At 39.7% G+C, this 20,919-nt stretch overlaps 2 protein-coding genes and 1 pseudogene across 3 annotated transcripts; 1 reads left to right on the forward strand and 2 right to left on the reverse strand.

The window, feature by feature from the left end:
• Positions 1 to 278: 278 nt before the first annotated feature.
• HSPD1 (heat shock protein family D (Hsp60) member 1) lies at positions 279 to 11,339 on the reverse strand. Of its 2 annotated transcripts, none has more exons than XM_090282188.1 (12): positions 11,116 to 11,339; positions 9,801 to 9,976; positions 7,561 to 7,813; positions 6,117 to 6,199; positions 5,503 to 5,598; positions 4,994 to 5,087; positions 4,387 to 4,555; positions 2,888 to 2,987; positions 1,629 to 1,874; positions 1,272 to 1,446; positions 797 to 975; positions 279 to 691 (listed from the first exon to the last, which is right to left on the reverse strand). In XM_090282188.1, the coding sequence occupies exons 2-12, from the start codon at positions 9,972 to 9,974 to the stop codon at positions 539 to 541; spliced, it is 1,722 nt and encodes a 573-aa protein (XP_090138314.1). In that variant the 5' UTR covers positions 9,975 to 9,976; positions 11,116 to 11,339; the 3' UTR covers positions 279 to 538. The 2 variants fall into 2 exon arrangements, with proteins under 2 accessions (XP_090138314.1, XP_090138304.1); XM_090282178.1 differs by lacking the exon at positions 11,116 to 11,339 and adding an exon at positions 10,899 to 11,025.
• HSPE1 (heat shock protein family E (Hsp10) member 1) lies at positions 11,248 to 13,999 on the forward strand. The gene is made up of 4 exons (XM_090282211.1): positions 11,248 to 11,556; positions 12,217 to 12,381; positions 13,568 to 13,657; positions 13,750 to 13,999. Exons 1-4 carry the CDS (start codon positions 11,554 to 11,556, stop codon positions 13,798 to 13,800), a joined length of 309 nt encoding a protein of 102 aa, XP_090138337.1. The 5' UTR covers positions 11,248 to 11,553; the 3' UTR covers positions 13,801 to 13,999.
• Positions 14,000 to 19,941: 5,942 nt separating this feature from the next.
• On the reverse strand, positions 19,942 to 20,462 carry LOC150022459 (E3 ubiquitin-protein ligase SIAH1-like; annotated as a pseudogene).
• Positions 20,463 to 20,919: the final 457 nt, after the last annotated feature.

The raw sequence follows: 20,919 nt of genomic DNA on the forward strand, positions 1-20,919 counted from the left end.
CATACCCCCTCTTCAACTAGCTTTTTTCACTTTTTATCTTCTAGTTCATGGAAAGGCTAACACAATTAACTTTAAACAAATTTTTATTACACAAAGGTCACATAATTGGATATTTCTCTGCTCTGTACACAATTATTCTTACTCTCCACAGAAAGGCTGCTTAACTTCTCATCGGGTGATGGCAAGCACTAAAATCCTGACTTTAACAGAATAGTAGTAAAAATACCTCAGTGATTTAAGTTGAAAGCAGGATATTGGTACATGGCTCTTGCACTTAGTTATCAGGAATGTACAAATGTATTTTTATTCAAAAATACAAAATAAATTATCTGTAGGCATGGACAATGACAGCAGTAAACCATTTTATGTTTGTCAACTAAAACCAGTAACTGATGGTTATAGTGATTTTCTTAAACACCAGCCAGCCTTTTCTTCAGTCATGTCCTTCAACTGACTTCTCTGAAGTTCTAGGTAAGGAGCACCACCTTGAGCTTCCTCTGACAGTTCTCACTAATGATGGTAAAGCACTGTTCCAGGATTAGAACATACCACCGCCCATACCACCTCCCATTCCACCCATCCCAGCCACCCCAGGGTCTTTCTCTTCTTTAGGAATTTCTGTGACTACAACTTCTGCTGTTGTTAACAGAGAGGCCACTCCAGCAGCATCCAATAATGCAGTTCTTACAACCTAGGAAAGAAGTTGCATAAAATATTACTTTCTACTTAGTAAAAACTGAGTAAGACTTACTGAAGAGTTATTGAAAGAATTTTTAGAAATGGGTCAATTACTTACCTTAGTTGGATCAATGATTCCTTTTTCTACCATGTTCACAAAATCTCCAAGCATAGCATCATAACCAACTTCTGAGGAACTCTGCATAATTTTCTCAACTATCAACGATCCCTCAACACCTGCATTCTTAGCAATGGTCACTGCAGGAATTCTGAGTGCTTTTTTAATAATTTCTATACCTATAAAGGAAACAAACTTTAGCCACTTCATTTTAATTCTTTCTTTTATAAAAACTACAACATATTTATTTCTATATGTGCGTACTGACAGAGGAAAATTCGAATTGGGAAATACCATATGCCAAATCATATCCCCTCAAAGTTATGATGCATCTTTCATCTCAGTGCTATTATACTTTGGTTATTCTGGAAATTGCTTTGTGATTTGTTTTTCCATTTAGTGGGCAACAATATTATTCTAAGAGAAAGACTAAAATCACGCCGCAAATGAATTCATTTGTAAGGTAACTTTTTACCAATTTTTTGATCTTCATTAGCAGGACTTAATGAGTCCAAAGCTGGAATGCACCGAAGCAGGGCACAACCCCCTCCCAGAACAATGCCTTCCTCAACAGCAGCTCGTGTAGCATTGAGGGCATCTGTTACTCTGTCTTTCTTTTCATTCACTTCAACATCACTTGTCCCACCAACCTTGAGTAAAATAAAAAATAAAAATAAAAAATAAATTTCAATTAGTATGGCTTCTCCACTTCAAGATGCTGATAGTCAAGAGTCATTAGCACCTTGTTTACTTAAAATTTTATATAAGTCTTTTCCATACAGAACTTAATTCCCTGAACAATAGAATCCAAGAGGTCAAAAATGAATCTCACCTTCAGCACAGCTACTCCATCTGAGAGTTTTGCTAGACGTTCATTTAGTTTTTCCTTTTCATATTCACTAGTTGTGATATCTAACTGCTCGATAATTTCTTGAATACGTTTTTCAATTTGAGCCTTGTCACCTTTTCCTTTCAAGAGCATGGCATCATCTTTGGTCACAATGACCTCTCCAACTTTTCCTAAGTCATGAGGCTGAACATCTTCAAGATTTAGAGTCAATCCTTCTTCTCCAAACACCTACAAAAAAACATTAAATGAACAAATGCAGTTATGATTTTTTCATTATACCAAGTTTATTAGTAATACATCATGCAGGTGTTTTAATGAAAGAAACATCTTGTAATACTGTTATTTCTTTGAAATGTGAGATTTCAAGACCACTGAATATGGTCTTCTATTGCATTTCCATCTTCTTACTTAAACCTGAATTAACATTAGCTTTATTTGAGAAAAGTAGAAACAGGAAACTCACTTTTAGTGGAACCAGGACTTAAATTCTAGGCTAAACTCTTTTTTTCTTCTTTTCAAATAATGGCAAACTTTATTGGCATAAATCACAAGAATTGAAATGGGGTAAAGCCAGCTTAAAAGTTTACAGAGAAAAAAATTAAAATCACATCATCCAATAGCCACTGACCCAGAGGGTAGACCGCAGAAATCCATCCCTCTAGGGAAAGGTCTGGGTGGGTCATTGTAAACTGAGCAATAAGGTCTATGGGTAGAAGTGGAGATATCAGACCTTTGGAGGGACCTGGCTGACCTCCTCAGACCTAGCTGCTCCCTAGGCTAAACTCTTAAGTCCCATGTTTTTTCACTATATTCTTTTAAAAAGCCATGGCTGGTGTGGCTAAGTGGACTGAACACTGGCCTCTGAACCAAAGGGTTGCTGGTTCAATTCCCAGTCAGGGCACATGCCTAGGTTGTGGGCCAGGTCCCCAGTTGGGGGCGTGCGAGCAACCACACATTGTTTTTCTCCCTCTTTCTTCCTCCCTAACCCACCTCCCCCAACCCCACCCCCCAAAAAAGAAAAAAAAAAACTATTAGTCAGTAAGACCACCCACACAGACAAGGCAGAAAAGGAAATACAGCGTTACTTAATCCAACCTCCACCTCCCAGACAACCAAAAGAAACAGATTTTTAAAAGTTCAGATGGTAGTATCTGATTGTTAGAAATGTGAATTCTACATATTAATTTTAGACCTGGAAGTATAAATAATATTCAGTAAACAATCACGTTTATTTTACTTACTGCACCACCAGTAGCAATAGCCATGTCTTTAAGCTGGTTCTTTCTATTGTCACCAAAACCTGGAGCTTTGACAGCTACAACCTGAAGACCAACTTTTAGCCTGTTAAGAACAGTAATTAATAATGTTTAAGCTAAAACAATAGTAACTATTTCAGACTGTAAAAAGTCAGATTACTAATTATTAAATTTGGGGATCATATAGTATTACGTTAAGTTGCTATAAAAGTTTACTTAATTTAGTTCCTTTATAAATGTCAGTGCTGATTAATAGCAATTTGAGCAGGTAATGAATACTTAGAATTTACAAGTCTCTACTTTAGACCAAACTGTTAAACAAAATACATAAACTTCTAGACAGCTGGTCTATTTTATTAAGAAGCCAACTAAAAATCAGAGGGATAAGCTCTAATGGTAAGTCAAGTAAATCAGACAACCAACTTTTTAGCTACCAATAAAATGACTCAATAAAAACTCTATAGGCCTATTGTTTGTTTGTTTTGGCTTCAAATTACACAATTTCTAAGGCTTTTTTATAATCCAAAGCAAATCCAAGCTAACAAACATTCCAGGATAAGAAAACTCAAGAGCTTTTGGATCAGGTCAAAGTATACAATTTCTAATGCATACATACCTATTTTCATTTGTGTATTACCACTAATAAATTGGAAAATCTTACTTCTGATATACCTCAATTTTAACATTAGGAAGAATATATATTTTAGTAATGCCCTAATACTCTATTTACAGCATTAATATTGCCTGTATTTACGTAAAAAGTAATGTACTATAGATTTTAAAAATTAAGTGAACAGCCCTGGCTGGTGTGGCTCAGTGGATTGAGTACCAGCCTGTGAACCAAAGGGTCGCCTGTTTGATTCCCAGCTGGGGCACATGCCTAGGTTGTGGGCTAGGCCCCAGGCTGGGGGCACACAAGAGGCAACCACACATTATTGCTTCCCTCCCTGTTTTTCCCTCCTTTCCCCTCTCTCTAAAAATAAGGTTTAAAAAAAAAAAAAAAAATTAAGTGAACAGACCTCACTTCATTTTAGGTTTACTGCCAATTTGTTTGACTTTTCAGTAATTAAGATTTTCTTTTGATTATGTAAATTACTGACTGCCAAATACACTTACATCTGAAGTTTTTAGTATGATAGCTGTTTACTTAACTCTTCCCATGCAAATTATAACTTAAAATATTTTTCCAGAAAAAATCTTTAAAAAGATAAAAGCAACTCATTTATACCTTCAAAATTATAAACACTAATAAAAAAAAAAAAAGATACTACATACAAAATTAGGCTATGAGGAAGTTGAACAAAATATTAAGGACTCTGGGGCCCCATTCAAAAAGACAAAGCCATTATAACTGGACTAAGGTTTCACCTATTATTATACACAACTCTAGATACAGGTACAAGTGAGCGGAGTTATGTAATGGATATGTCTATCAATACAAACTATTCATCTAGAAATGTAAACCAAATATCATTGTCTATTACCTATTCAAAACAAGTGTACTTAGAGCTTCTCCATCAACATCTTCAGCAATTATGACCAAGGGCTTGCGGTGAGAATTGGCAATTTCAAGTGCAGGTACAATGGACTGAACACTAGAAATTTTCTTTTCGCTTAATAGAACATAGGCATCTTGGAATTCACATTTCTGACCTGCAAAAACAAAGAACATTTCAAACCAACTTTAGAACATTATTCTGAAAATGACTGAAATTTATGTAACTGAAAAAACTATAAACCAAAGTTCCAGTACATTTTAAAAGTCACCGACAAGTTCATATTTTTCCTCTTCATTTCTCATATACGTCTTAACTTTTGGAACATATAAGAAATATAATGCCAACTAATGTCAACAATATGACACATAACAAATAAAATAACTTATTTTTATTTACATTTTCATTTAAGTTGAATGTATTGCGGTTATGTTGATAAAATTATGTAAGTTTAAGGGGTACAATTATATAATGCCTCATCTCTATATTACACTGTGTCCCCAAGTCAAGTCTTTCCCATCACCATGTATGCCCCCTTTACCCTCTCCTATCTCCCCCATTATTTTTAAAATAGTTGTTATTGACTTGCTCTTACCTTTTGCTGTATTAATAAAGTATGGAGAAATATAACCCCGGTCAAATTTCATGCCTTCAATAATTTCTAATTCATCATTCAGTGTTTTTCCATCCTATGAAGAAAAAAAAAAAAAAAAAAAATCAAAGATTTAGTTGTACAAATTTCAATAAAGAAACAAAAACTATAACTATAGACCAGATTAACAAATTGACCCCACTTATCTTAAGGGATAGGAGTATGTAAATGCCCCTGGACATCCAACACTACTTCTGCAAAAATTCTAAGAATGCACATTTGAAATAATTTTTACAGCTAGAAGACACTATCATTTAAGTTAGGATGGATTCATTCCTGACAGCAAAGGCTAATAATTCACACACAATAATTACGTACTCTACAGGTACTGATATTACACATGAAGGAATAAAACAGAATACTTTTTGAAACATAACAAATTTTTGTATCATATTTGGAAAACAGCTTTGATCCTCAGAGATCTCATTTCAAGCTATGAGAAAGACACTTGCCTTTACTGTGATGACGCCCTTTCTTCCAACCTTTTTCATTGCATCAGAAATTATGTTGCCAATTTCTTTGTCTCCATTTGCAGAAATTGTAGCAACCTGAAATAATCAAGTTACCTTTTCAAATTAGAAGGGAGTGTCCTCAGTCAACTCCCCTTCCTCTTCCTAATAACTTCTAAATCGATACATCCATAGATAGGGATGAGGTGGGGGGAAGGGGACTGTATAGCATAATTCTTATGAAATACTGGTTGTTTTCAACTCATTATTTGGTTCCATTATTTTCAAAATCATGAAACAAACATGCAATTATTTTTCAAAAGAAGAACAATAAAGAAAAAGAGTCAGACCCCCATTATTGTTCTCCGTTGGAAAATATATTACAATGTAACAATGGCTGAAAAAAATTTGGCATACACACAAAGACCCATTAAGATTCATGTCACAATCAATGAATTATTTTTAAATGTTTCAGCAAGCCTTTAGTAAGACACATGCTTCGAATGTTGGTCATTGAGTAGTACTGTTATTTTGTCATTGGTATATGATTTCCATGGAATAAAATCATGTTACTAAATTTTTGAACTTTATCATACAATATTATGACAAATCCCTACCTGAGCTATTTCTTCAGGGGTTGTCACAGGTTTAGACTGCTTCTTAAGTTCAGAAATTACAGCATCAACAGCTAACATCACACCTGAGTCAAGAATAAATGTCCATCACAACGTTTATTCTCTCATAACTACATGTCCACATGAAAATTTTCATTTATATAAATGTTCTAATGCCTTAACAGCCTATACACTGCTTCTGTGACAGTACTTTTCCAAATCACCTGGATCTGGATGGCATGCACTGAAACAAACTTAAGTCCCACAATCCCAAATTTTGAAAACTGGACTAAAAAAAAACTGAGGTGTACAACTGCAAGAATCTCAACATTCAACTCATTCGGTGTCATTCCCAAACCAATCATGTTGCATGTTTCCAATAGGGTCACCCCACACTTCTCCCCTCACTGAATGACACAAAAAAGGACCAAAATGGATAACAGTCTCTTACTTTCAACAAAAAGTGTAATTCTCAAGGATAAGAAATTTCTTGTCTCTGCTGCCTCTGTAGGTTTTAATAATCCAATATTTCCTCATTTAATATGTAATCATGAACCTACAAAATATTTTTAACAATCTATAACACCACAATATAAATTTATGAGAACCCCATTTTGTTCAACTAGGACTAGCACTAGTTCTTTCCTTCTTTGAAAGTGGTGCTTCAAGAAAAAAATCTCAAAGCAAGGTGTGTGGTAGCAATGACCTTCTTCGGGAATAATCCTAATAATCTCAATTAATAACTGTTAGTGATTTACAGTCACACTGCTTTTAATGAAATGAAACATCAGTATGCCTGGGCTGCCAATTCTGACAAAATTAATAGCTTTACTGAAAATCTCCTAGTTTGGCCAATAAGACCCTAGAGGTACAAAAACTAACTTTTAGTACACAGATAATAAATGACAATGACAGGACTTAAGTGTGTATCACCATAAAGCTCATGTAAGTCTTTTTGTGGTCTAGCTCTCTAAAACAAGCAATAATAAACAAAACTCAGACCAACAGCATAGTATGTCCTGTTAAGAGGTAAGAAAAAATTGCTTTAAAAAACCCTGTGACATCCTGGGTGATTTAGTTGCTTATTACACCCTACTTTACAAAGTAGAACATCAAAACTCTATGTTTACTATCTCCAAGATACACAGTACAATGCTGTATCTTCCAATAAAACTACTGGCTTTCAGGGCGGGGGGGTGAGGGGGAGGTTTAAGAAGTGTGGTAGGGGTAGTAACGAAGACACAGAAGACAGACCAACAAGAGGAAATGTCTTAAGTCACATTTTTCTCCTTAACACTTAATACAGTGTCCACCAGACCCAGGCAGGCAATCACTACTTGCTGAAGGAATAAAATCCTGAGAATTTTTAGGAGAAATAACAATCAATTTTCTAATATAATTCAACATAGTTCACAACAATGTGGTGTCAATGAAAAACCATTCCTACCTCTCCTGATTTCCACTGGATTAGCACCTTTACTAATCTTCTCAAAGCCTTCCTTGGCAATAGAGCGCGCCAAGACAGTAGCAGTGGTGGTGCCATCACCAGCCTCTTCATTTGTATTATTGGCAACATCCTGAACAAGTTTAGCGCCAATATTTTTATATTTATCTTTTAAGTCAATGGACTTTGCAACAGTCACACCATCTTTTGTTACTTTGGGACTTCCCCAGCTCTGTTCTATAATTACTGTTCTTCCCTATAATTGAAGAGAAACAATGTTACAGAATCACACTCAAAGAACTACTTAGCCTAAAACAGAACAAGCAGTCTTTATAAGGCAATTATGGGAAAGCCTCAACATATTATCAGATTTGCAGCAATAATCTCAAGGGCAAGTTCACCAATGTTCTTAGTTTACAGACAAAATCATCTTTTTGTTGCCAACTGCGTAATTCTGGATAAGGTATTATGGGAGATAAAAATCCTAGACTAAAAGATGTTTATAAAACAAGAACACAGATAAAATACCAACCGTTTTATAATAAAATTCTTCACATAATTCTTATTTTAGTTTTGCCCAGTGCCTGCTATCTTTCAATGTTATGTGCAAACTTACTTTTAAACCTGCTTTAAAATTTAGTTACTAAAATACTAACTGCAAGGCAAGCACAGTTCCAGGACTGTTCAACATTAAATCTCAAACATGGTGCAGAGTATGAGCAGTTTTTGGTTTAAACCAAAGCTCTACAGGCATGCCAGTGCCCTATTTACACAGCTTGGATCAGTCTGATATTTGAATTTTCAACCTAAAATGAAGCATCATTTGACTGCACAACCTTCAAAGCTCTCTTCAATTTACTACCGCTCATTCACCAATCTCTTCATGTTAAATGAGACAAAATTTTATTTTAGATTTTTATTTACTTTTTAGAGAGAGGGGAGAGGAGAGAGAAAGAAAGGGAGAGAAATATCAGTGTGCAAGAGATACATCAAATGGTTGCCTCTTGCACACCCCCAACTGGGGACCTGGCCTGCAATCCAGGCATGTGCCCTGACTGGGAAACGAACCAGAGACCTTCTGGTTCACAGGCCGGCGCTCAATCCACTGAGCCACACCAGCCAGGGCTAAATGAGACAAAATTTTAAATGTGCTTTGGAACAGAAGGGTCAGCAGAAAAACGTAGCACCTACAAGAACATAGTTGAGGTATTAAGAGGAAAGAAGTACAGTAGTCCCTCTCTATATTGCGGTTCACTTATCGCAGCCTCACTGTATCATGGAATTTTAAAAAATATTATATTTAATTATTTATCACGGATTTTTCGCTATATCGCGGGATTTTGAGGTACTGTATATGTTGTTAAAAGTTACGCAGGTTTAAGAGCATAGAATATGTTTAAGAACATAAGTAGTGTTTATAAAAGTGTGGAAAAGGTTAATAAGGGACTGGGAACAGTTTATAAGTGTGTGGGAAGGGTTTATAAAACCTTAAAATATATATAAATACTAAAATAAATGTAAGGTTCCTACTTCACGGATTTTCACCTATTGCAGGGGGGTCTAGAACGAAATATCCGCAATAAGTGAGGAAATACTGTAATACTCTTCTCTGTATGCTTGGTAGTAACTACTGGGAAACGATCCAAAATTTAACAAAAACAGGCAAGCAAGATTAACTACCTTGAGTTTAAGACTCCCTCTCGAGCTATGATATTTCCAGTGGATTACATCACACATTACAAAATAAAAAGTTTTGCAAATTTGGCAGAAGCATTTTAAGTTTTAAGACTGTTACATGTGAGCAAAAGAAAAAAAAAGATTAACCAATAATGTGGAACTTATACATAAATTGGGCTCTCTCAAAAACAGTAATTGTGGTGCTGGTTGGTGTGGCTCAGCGCACTGAGCGCCGGCCTCAGAACTGAAGAGTCCTCGGCTGGATTCTGGGTCAGGGCACGTGCCTGGGTTTCCGGCCAGGTCCCCAGTTGGGGGCGCGCGAGAGGCAACCGATAGATTTATCTCTTGCACATTGTTTCTTTCTCCCTCCCTTCCCCTCTAAAAATAAATAAATTTTTAAAACGGTGGGTGGGTGGGGCAGGGGAGAGCAATGGGGAGGGATTGCAAAAACTGTAACAACAATAAAATTATATATATTCAAAAAGTCAGTGTGACTACTGGGCATCAATAAAATACTATCCTAATTAACAGTACTATAAGTTACAATAAAATAAGAATACTGATACCTTTGGCCCCATAGTAACGGCTACAGCATCGGCTAAAAGGTCTACACCTTGAAGCATTAAGGCTCGGGCATCTGCACCAAATTTTACATCTTTGGCATAAGCCCGAGTGAGATGAGGAGCCAGTGCCTTGGACACTGGCCGAATCTGTCGAAGGACTTTGTGTAATCGAAGCATTTCTGGGGAGGGGAGGAAACAAGAATATCATCAGTACATCAATACCCGACGTGCATTATAATACAAACATGACATCGTACAAAAGAACAAATGCTAGATGTAGAGGTGAGCTGGGCTGACTGCTGTCCGCCACTACGCCTGGGCCACGGGGCGCGCCACAGCTTCCGAGCACCAGGTACTAGCCCAAGTTTGAAGAAAAAAGGAGGCCCCCCACGCCTGACCTACAGCACTAGCACAAAGCACACCCATCTTCTTCCCCGGGGCCACCTACCCCTGCGGCTAAAAGCAAGTTAATCTTTCACTGCTAAAATGGCCTTCAGGGCCCACCCACTCCAAATGTGCCCGAGAAACCAAGTCTGCAAGAAATGGGCAGGTTATAAACCCGGTGACTAGGGAACTAAAAATAAAAATATTCCAGACAGTGCAAAAACCTGCTTAGTAAGACGTTGTCTTCCGAGCAGGCGGCCAGGCCCCGATGCTAGCGGTCGCCGCCCGGCCCACTCCGCGCAGCCCCACGTGTCTTTCCATTCGGTCGCCCCGAGCAAGGTCAAGGGTGGAAGCGCGTATCCCGCCGAGTCAGCGGGCCAAAGGCGGTTCCCACGCGGCAGCGACCACCCACCCCAGATCCCTGCAGTCGGCCAGGAGTGGGTTGCATCAGAAGGCCATGTGAATGCACTCCCTTGACTCTCACACACACTGCCGGGCAAGCCCTCCCTTCTACGCCCTGCCCCGGCGGGCGATCCATGCCGCACGCGACGGACACCCGCATGGACCCATGAGGCCTGGGCAAGCCGGTCCGGGCCAGCGGCGCTGGAGGGAAACTCAGGCTCTCTCCGGCCAGCCCACTCAGACACTAGGGCAGCGAAGAAAGGACGGCTCAGGGTCCAAGGAGCCTGGGAGGGGCGGCGCGGGGCAGCCACATACCTGCGAGGCAACGGCGGGGCGTGAGAGCGGCGAGGTAGGCCGTCGGCAGCGAGTAAGGGACAGAGTGCAGAGAGCACACGGCGAAGAGCTAGAGTCCCCTCCTTCCAGCGCTTCCCCCGCCCCGCGGCAACGCGTGCGCCAGCACCTCCCACCCCCTTCGCTTCTGCCCCGGCCCGGCAATCTGCAAGCACCGGGCGTCAGCCCCGCCCCTCCCTACCTGCACCCAGCCAGGCCAGTGGCCTCAGCCTTCTCCCGCCAGCTTAGGCTAGTTCCCGGGCTGCGCTCGGTTCTAGAACTTTCCGGAAAGAGCTGCGCTCTCTGTTGGTCAAGGGTCAAATTGCGTCATTTCCGGAAGGGGACGAAGGGATAGTACTTTCACCGGGACAGGAGGCCTAGAAAAGCCTAGAAAGGGCTCCTCTTTTCTTCCGCCTCCCGGTCGTCCCGTCAGTGAGCTGCGCAGAGCCCTCCGGACGAATCGCGGCGCGTGCCCCTGCAGCCGCCCTCTCTCGCGGGGTGGGGCGAGTAGCGGGGGCGAGTGCGCCTGCGCGGTGTGCGGCCTTTTTTTTCCAAGTTCACGTGGCCCGAGGGACCTACTGCTGGTCTCTCCTTGCGGCTCGGGCGCGACAGCAGAGAACGTAACGCGGTGACCGGAGTCATGGTGAGTCCCACATGGACTGGGGTCCTGGGGTCCTGGGGCCCCTGTCGGCCTGAGGCGTTCGGAAAGCCTGGACGGTTCTCTTGGGGACTAGTGGGAGGGGTAGGGGTCACTGAGGGACCCGCACCTGCCTGAAATCTGGTGAGGTCCCCCTCCGACCTTTTCCTCCGCTAAGGGCTCTGTGCACGCGCGTGTGCGGCGGGCGTGTGGCCTAAGGGGCGGGAACCCGGACGCACGCGTGGCTGCCGACCCGCTTTCCCCTGCAGGGTCTTTTTAGGTGTGTAATATCGTGAAGAAAGCATGGCCATGGGCGGAGAGCTTGACTTAAGTGTTTGCTGAAAATGTCGTGAAAAACCTAAGGAAGGAAAATAATTGACCTTGGAATAAATTAAGGTTGCCATTTCAGCGTGTCCGCCCGGCGGCCGATCAGAGAAGCAAAAAAGACCCCTAACATACATAGGCTATGTATGAGTGGGACATTAACTCGGAATATAGAGCATTACATTCAAATAGGTTTCCTGAACGAATAATCTGAGTTGGGGCGTTATCTTTGAGACCACACGTGGTGTTTTACATGTAACGTTTACAGTGGCATTGCTTGTGTAGAATATAATAACGTAGTTTTTGTGTTTTGTTTCAAATCAAGCATTTCTCTTCCTACAGGCAGGACAGGCATTTAGAAAGTTTCTTCCTCTCTTTGACCGAGTATTAGTTGAAAGGTGTGCTGCAGAAACTGTAACCAAAGGAGGCATTATGCTTCCAGAAAAATCTCAAGGAAAAGTATTGCAAGCAACCGTAGTAGCTGTTGGATCCGGCTCCAAAGGAAAGGTAAACGGGAGCTTAAATGAAACTACTTTTTATATGAAGTGGAGGGAGAAAAATAAAATACTTGGTTGTTATTAAAAGTAGCCTTTTAGGTAGCTTGTTTTTCCAGATCATTCCCTAGTTCAATCACATGTGATCTGGCTCTTTAAAGAAAATGATTGTAAAATAAAATTGTGTGTTTTATATGAAGGGACGTTTGAAAAGATGAAAACCATTACCCAAAGAGCCATTTGTACCCAGTATGACCAGTATTTTCTTCAAACTCTTACTTTTTTTTTGAGACATGGGAAGGGAGGGAAAAAGAAAGAGAATGGTTACATACCTGCCCTGAACAGGAATCGAACTGGCAATCTTTTGCTTTATGGTAGATGCCCAACCAACTGAGTCACGCCAGTCAGGGCTCAAATTCTGAATTTTTGATAAAATAAAAAATTACGTTTAAAGATGATTGCTAAAGGCTTTTAGGAATGGGTCTAATCTCTAACATTGAAATTGTCCTATTCCATTAATCACTTTTTATCTTACTTGACATCCCTGTAAAAGGAAAAGGTTGGACTATCCTTCCAGGTATTGTCCAATTAACTGGTTAGATCTCAGATCTCTAAAAGCCGTAATACACAATAAATGAACGCCCTTGGAGTCAAGTATGTTACTGCATTGTTGCAGTTGCCTCCAAGAAAGAAAGTTCTAGCAGGGAGCCAGGAATAGGAAGCCTTTAGGGAGTAGGCCCTATGCTTTAGTCTGTCTCTCCAAATCTGTTTTTGAGGAAAGGAAATTGGATCATGAAGGAAGTAATTTTCAAATTTCAGGAATTTTTTCTTAAATATTTGTTTGCTGAAGTTGAACATAACCGTGTATATATGTTTTTAAAAACGGGCTTATTTTACAGAGTCCATAGGTTACGTTAATATTTAATCATTAAAAATTAGCTTAAGTTAGCTTTCTCTGTATAACTTGAACTTTTACACTGAAATCAGGTTTTAGTTTAAGCCACTGTGTGGGCACTTACTTCAAAATATTAACTATCCAGTGATATCTTTGAGTGAAGAACTACGGTTGTACATATCACTTCGCTACCTAGTAATTTTTTAACAGTTGATTTGAGTGAGCACATTTGATTAATATAAGTTAGGTGTAAATATTTGGTGAGCTAGATGCCTTTGCTAATAAATATCCTTATATTCTTAAGGGTGGAGAGATTCAACCAGTGAGTGTGAAAGTTGGAGATAAAGTTCTTCTTCCAGAATATGGAGGCACCAAAGTAATTCTAGACGACAAGGTGTGTAAACCTAATAAATTTTTTAAAACTTAATTTTGTAAAATTAAGTGTTTGCTATTTTTCTTCTTAACTACTGGTTTCTCTATTTGCAGGATTATTTTTTATTTAGAGATGGTGACATTCTTGGAAAGTATGTAGACTGAAATAAATCACTATTGAAGTGGCATCATGTGACGCAGCCCATTCCATTGAAGTTCTGAAATCTTTCATCATGTAAATAATTTCCGTGTCTCTTTTATAATAAACTAATATCCAAATAATGACATCCAGTGTCTTTTAAAAAATAGTCTTACTGTAACTGATATAAACATTTCCCAATAAAAATTATAAATAAATGGTCAATTTTTATTTAGTGATTTAAGATGGCTTTAGAGTTCTCTAGTTCACACTTTTTCCTTAAGTAACCCGCAGAGAATTGTGGGAAACAAGGCTTTTAATTTTCAAATTGAATTTAGTTTTGCCACATAGATACTGCTGATACAAAGCCAGGTATTTACACTTATATTTATTTAAAGAGACAACAGGCATTTTTGAGATCCAAAAGAACAGAATGCTGAATAAGAAACATCCTAACCTGTAGTAAGAATTTATGCTCCCCAGAATGGCAATTTGCATTTTTTTTATGTGTTTGAGATTGAGGAGGGAACTAAGGAAGATTACATGGAGGTGGGAGAAAGCAAGATGGGGACTGGGTTACAGAATAAAGTTAGGACATCTTGGGTGGTTGGCTTTAAAAGGATAGGTCTGAAAAGAGTAGTAGCAAAAATGGGTTAATTTACTTCGATGCACAGAAACAATAGACAGGGCTTTCTTAAAGCAAAGGTAAACTTAACTTATATGCCTGGGGTATGACTACCCACCATGACCCTCCAGTTAAGAATTTATGATCAGATCCCCGGTGAGGTTTTTTTTCCACACGGCTGCTGTAGGCTGATTGGAGCAGAAACCCACAGTGTGCCAATTAGGAGATGATGAAAGCAAGGGGCGTTTACTGTACTAGAAAGGGAAGGCAAATAATTACCCGAACAGAAGGAAGGGATTTCTATAAGTGCACGTAAACTAACGGTGATGCTAATTATAAAAGATGTTAACCTGTGGTGTAGTGTGCTTTTCCTGTTAGCTTTGCAAACACTTTGGAATACAATGTTGCTTTAGGCTCAAAACAAAGATTAATTAGCCCACGTTTAACATTCTAAAGGCTTGAGAAATAAGACTTGCAAGGCTGGGAATGGCAGCTTCAACTTCAAAAGAACCTCCATTTACAGTCATACCTGGGTTCTCCACCATCTCCCACCTCAAGCAATTCGGTTCTCAACTGAGAACCAAGTTATTCATGGAAAAAATGTCTAGGTTGTCACACTAAAGTTTTCAACCAGATAACCCTATTGTGCTGTTACTTGGATGATCAGTCACGCATCTCGGGTGACAACGAGAATGCACGAGTACAAGTGTGATTTGGTTTTCAAACAAATCACTTTGAACAGCATTGTGGAACAAATTAAATTCAAGAACCAAAGTTCCACTCTACTATTTTACACAGTTACAGTGCAGTGCAGGTTGGGGAAGGCACTGCCACACAATCATTAGTGTCCCAGACGTCCATCTAGTAGCCCAACTGTCCTGAGCACTTACAGTCACTCCACAGAGAATATCATAGAGGGTATTTATGGTCCAGGTCTAAAAGTGGAGCACTTCATTCCTCACTAGTGTTGATTAGGAAATTATAGACTGGTTAGTTAAAATTCCACTTCTGGGGAAGGCTGAACCATGAAAACGTCTCAAAAACAGTTTTTAAAAAGTAAATAGCAACATTCTAACTTTATAACAAGCTTATATTGGAACTATCATTCATTTATGGAATCTTAAGTTTTATATTTAGAAAATTTTAAGGAACATTTCGTTTTTAAAATTTAATACTTCCACAATTTACTTGGCAAATATGCCAGGGTAGGCACTATGATAAAAATTCTAGTTAACATTTCAGGAGCATTTTCTAGGTACTGGCTACTGTGGTGGGTACTTTGCATGCACCAATTAGTTTAATCTTTCAACAACTATATAAACTAGGTAACTATCATTCACCTTGCCGATGAGGAAGGTGAGGCCCAGAAGGGTTAAGTAATATCCAAGGTCACTTAGCAGGAGGTGGCAAAGCCAGGATTTGAATTTGAGCAGTTCACTTCCAGACCCTGCTGTCTAAAACCATCCTTTATGGTCTCAGCTACTTTGTCAGCTAATTCTAAGCACTTCATATCACCATATCACTGTGGTATTGAGGGGGAGAAATATAAGTGTCTTGTAATTAGTAGGTATCTAGTCTATAGTTTGTTGAATTTAACAAATAGAAAACTGAGCCAGAGAACTGGACAAATAGCTTGATTTAGCTATAGCAGCTAGGGAAAATTTAAAGACTTGAACTCAGATAATCCTACTCCAGAGTTGATTACCAACCCCTAAAATCAGCTACGAGCTATATCTCGTGGTCAAGTTTATTTCAGTTCCTTAAAAACTAGTCTGATCACACCTTAGAAGTTGTGTCCCATATTTACCTTGTGGCATTGAAATCTAAATGAAGTTGTAAATGGCATGGAATATGGTTTCAATTTTTTATAATGTTCGCATAAGTAGTATGTGTAGGTATTTACGTTTACGTACAAGGTGTTTAGTGGCATTTGTTATAGTAAGGCTTAATTTTTGTTAAATTTAGGTACAAGAATTGTGATTAAAAGCTCTTTTTATAGCACCCAAGTGGGTCATCAGGATCCTACTGTGCACAGCTAGATAATGGGCTTTGAAGATCCTAACCTTGTAAGTACAGATTTCCCTCTGTTCTACCAGTAAGAAAACTGAGATAAGGAAATGTTCTTCAGGGACGTGTGACCGATACATTGCAGTCAGGAATTTAGTCCAAAGGCCAAGGCTTTCCCATTATTTCCCAATTTTGTTTTCCAAAGACTCACGTAAATGAATTTTGAGATCTAAGGTGACAGTTTCCAAACCTTGGTTCATCCTTGGAATTGCCTGGTGTACTTAAACTTTCAGAGCTCCATCCATAACCTAAATCAGCATGAAAGAAAAAAAATTTTTTTTGTACCACAGAAGTAGTTCTGCAATGCTTGTCTAGCAGAATTGGTAAAGAAATACTTTTATGCTGAGATTATATTGAGAAGAGGGGGAAAATTGGCATGAAAAATAAGGGCATTGGGGTTGTGAGATCACGTTTCAGAACATTAGGTTGTCATTTACCTTTTGTTCAACAAAAAAGCAATAATGAAGGAGAAAGGTAAACAAAACATGTATAATTCTAACTGGAATTTTCATAATAAATACCATTTTTGAGTGCTTGCCAGGCACTTGTTCTAGGCACCTACATGTCATCTTGCATAATTATAATCCTTGCAACCCTGTGAGGCAGATACTCTTTGCTTCATAGGTGAAAGATATACAGAGAAGTAGAAGAACTTGCTCAAGGTGACAGAAATGTTAAATCATAGGAGGGAATTGAACTCCAGTTTGTCTGACTTTAAAGTCTGCTTCCACAATTCTACACAAAAGAATTGGGAAATTGAGAATAAAGTTAAAATTACCCAGGGAGCTATTCTGTTGTATAAGTATTATCATTATTAAGATTATGTTTCCTTTTGTTTCAGAAAGTGTATGTTTTACAAAAATACTTCAAAAATTGGATTTTTATTTCATTGGTAAGAACATGAGATCTACTCTCAATAGATTCTTAACTGGACAATATTATTAACTATATTATTAACACGTTGTACAACAGATCTCTAGAACTTTTTCATCTCACTTAACTGAAACATTATGCCAATTAACTCCCCATTTCCTCTCCCACTAAGCCCTGGGAACCACTACTCTACCGTCTGCTTCTATGACATTGACTGTTTTGATACCTACCTAATTAAGTGGAATCATGCAGTATTTGACCTATGATTGACTTCTTTCACTTAGCAGTGTGCTTCACATTTGATCCATGTTTTCACATGTGACAGGATTTTTTTTTAATTTGCCAGATATTCTTTTAATGATAATTTAAAAAGACTAAAAACATTTTTTGCGAACTGCCTTTTTTAAAGAATGATTTGCTTTTATTAAAAAAAAAATATTTCTTTTTTATTGTTGTTCTATTACAGTTGTCGCATTTCCTCCACTTTGCTCTCCCCTGTCCTGCCTACTCCCATCCCTTTCCCATAGTTAATCCCCACTGATTTGCTTTCAATTACAAATACTGTGTAATATTATGCCTTCTTTTGCAAAACCAATAAATATGAAAACATTTTAAATATGTGATTTGTCTAGGATATTTGAAAAAAAAAAAAACCTGATTTTTTTTCCCCAGTGTTTTGAAGAATCAGTATAACTGAACCTTTAAGTTTGAAGGTATCACTTAACTGGAGGAAAAAGAGAGGCAGACCAACTGGTCACCTTATAGCTGCCTTGAATCACTTCTGATAATTCTTCCGATGTTACATTTCCTTTCTGGAACTCTTATCATCAAAACAGCTGAATTAGTTTTTTAAAAAGATTTTATTTATTTTTAGAGAGAGGGGAGGGGAGGGATAAAGAGGGAGAGAAACATCGATCAGTTGCTTCTTGTACATGCACTGACCAGGAATGGAACTGGGGACCAAACCCAGTGACCTTTTTCTTTGCAGGACGACATCCAGCCAACTGAGCCACACCTGCCAGGGCTGAATTTAAAGTATTTCTAATGAACTGATTAACGGGGAGAAGAAAAATATGTATGGAGCATACATAGATAAACATTACCATAAACAATTATGCTTATCAAAAAGATTAAAAGGGTACAAAAATAGTGGGAAAAGTGAATTACAGAAAAAAATTTAATAAAAATTCGAATTAATAAAAATTAGCGAATACACACAAAAAATATACACATATAGCAGCACTATGTATTGACTCAAAAAGGGGGAAAACAATGCTCCAAGACCACTCAACATAGCTTGTCCATTAAAGGGAAAAAGAAAAAACAAACACATGAACACATGCACACACACAAAAACAAAACAAAAACCTAGTATTTTTCAACACTATACTTAATCTGCAACAAACATATTCAGAATTATTTTACAATGCTTCCTTTCTTAATACATAAGAGACCCATTTTTTGTACATAGATACAAAATATGTTTTTTCCAGTGGTTTACTGTTACTATGTAGTAGGCAGTTAGACAGACATGAGCAGAGCAAGGACTATGGTCCAGGTATAGAAGGTCGCCGGGACAGAAAGCCCCATGCCTAGCAACAGGCAAAACTGGGAAAACAAGGACCTAGCCCCTAGGTGACCTTTCCTCCTGTAGCATATCGCTGGTCAAGGGGTTTAGACTCTCCACTGATCTTTCCTCCCCTGGCATGTTGCTAGTCATGCAGGTTAGACCCCCTTATGGAGGGAATGAACAAGGGGCCAGAGAACAGTCCTTAAACATTAAGCCCCTAGGACAATGAGGTTCTGATCCACATCAAACACATCTAGGCCTCAGCTGTAGATCAGCTCCAGGCCCAGAAAAGCAACAAAACCAGACAAGTGCCTCCAGGGCTGACTTCAGACTAGCTGCATTGACTAATGAATGACCCCCTGCCCTGGGCCCAACCAATCAGTAGAGACCATAACCCAGAAGGAACACACCTGGAAAGCTGATGAATATGCTATTGGGATCCTCCCCTGAGACCTCCAGTTAAATACCCTCAAGAGGAGGACCCAGTGGGGCCCTCTCTAGGGAGCACTCCCCTGCCTTTCCCCACTCCATCTCCCCAGGCAGGATTTCCTTGACCCTCACTCCTAAGCTTCAAGGGTCCTCCTTTTGCCTCTGTACCTTGTTTCCTGAAGCCCACTTCCTCTATGGCTCACTTCTAATACCTGTGTGACTTTCTAAAAATAAATTCTTATAGACCCTTGGCTCTGAATTCTTTCTTAGCCAGAACTCAAGTACCAAGGTTACAGAACTAAGATCTGGTCTGACTCTACTAATCTAAAAGCGGGTGCTGCCTGCCAAAAACTACATGCAACAGTTTCTTGTATTTAACAGTCTTTCCTTTTATTTACCTTCATGTGTCTAGCTCCACCTACCAAAGTTTTAGGTTGGCAGGCAGAAGGATGCCTATTCTCTGTGAAATTGAATGCACCAGTTTTAAACCCTGGGCAGAAAATGTTTGATTGCCATTTCAACACATGGAAATAGTTAACATAGATGCCTAAATAGCCATTTTCTGCAAAAAGCTGTGCACTTCTGGTGTCAAAGATTAGACAGTCACTGTTCATAATGGCTGTTGCAATTCCCTCCCTGCAGGGTTGTCATGGACTTGTGATGAGGCAGCATATGAGGTATGACAGTGTCCAAAGAGCCTGGCTACTGTACAGGAAGCACCAGAGCACTGGCAGGAGTGAAGCTGAAACTCACAGGGCTCTCCGTGGTCCGCCTTTTGTGTGTGTGGCAGAGTTCTTTCACATGCCCAAATGGCATATCTACAAGGCAAAATTACTGAATTGGCCACTTTCTCCATAGCCAGGTTGTGAATGGATTCCAAGGGGCTCCTGCAAGTTGGGCAGCATGTGAACTTTGGGCGACAGTTGCTACAGACAAGATGATCCCTCTGACACTGAAGAGTGGGTGGTAACACATTGACAAGGCAAACGGGACACTCAAAAAGACTGGCCAAGTAATTGTTGGACACGGGGGTGCCTGTCAGAGTGGGCACCTGGAGGTCCCAGTAGGTAATACTGTCGCACTCTGGCAGCTTATTTAAACAGTGTGGCCCAGGTATTCCACATTCCCGTTTTAAGTCTGGGAGAGTTGAGAAACGACCCCGAAAGTAACCGAGAAATGAAGTGTGGGTAAGCCAAAGTTTATAATCAAAAACCGGAGCCTCCCAGGCAAACTGCTGGCGCGACTTCCCTCTCTACTTGAACAAGGGAGGAGGCTGCATTCTTGTCAGCGCACAGCGAAGGCTGGAGCTAGGACAGGAGGCGGGATCGGAGGGACCCTGGCCCCGCGTGCGTGCTATGAGGGGCCCCGGGGAACGGCTGCGCTCAGCTGACCTCCGCCATATTGGCCACAGTACCCTCACTGTCCCAGCCAAGACCGGCACCCAGCCCCGGGGGCGCCGGGAGCGCAGGGCGCCTGCCTGCCAGCCCGCGGGTGTCCTGGCGCTCGGCGACCTGGCGTCCAGGTGGCTGATCCCCGCTCTTACCTGCGGATATATTTTTTTAAGCTAAATAGCAAGTACCT

This window comes from Furipterus horrens, unplaced genomic scaffold (assembly GCF_987537825.1).
Source record: "Furipterus horrens unplaced genomic scaffold, mFurHor1.1.pri manual_scaffold_1, whole genome shotgun sequence".
NCBI classification, from domain to species: domain Eukaryota; kingdom Metazoa; phylum Chordata; class Mammalia; order Chiroptera; family Furipteridae; genus Furipterus; species Furipterus horrens.

Excerpts from the sequence above, each read along its gene's own strand:
- HSPD1 (XM_090282188.1), bottom strand. The coding sequence starts at position 9,974 with ATGCTTCGATTACACAAAGTCCTTCGACAGATTCGGCCAGTGTCCAAG. Across the intron at positions 7,814-9,800 it reads CCGTTACTATGGGGCCAAAG|GGAAGAACAGTAATTATAGA; the intron begins GTATCAGTATTC and ends CTTCAATTATAG. Across the intron at positions 5,088-5,502 it reads AGGGCGTCATCACAGTAAAG|GATGGAAAAACACTGAATGA; the intron begins GCAAGTGTCTTT and ends TTTTCTTCATAG.
- HSPE1 (XM_090282211.1), top strand. Across the intron at positions 12,382-13,567 it reads GATCCGGCTCCAAAGGAAAG|GGTGGAGAGATTCAACCAGT; the intron begins GTAAACGGGAGC and ends TATATTCTTAAG. Across the intron at positions 13,658-13,749 it reads AAGTAATTCTAGACGACAAG|GATTATTTTTTATTTAGAGA; the intron begins GTGTGTAAACCT and ends CTCTATTTGCAG.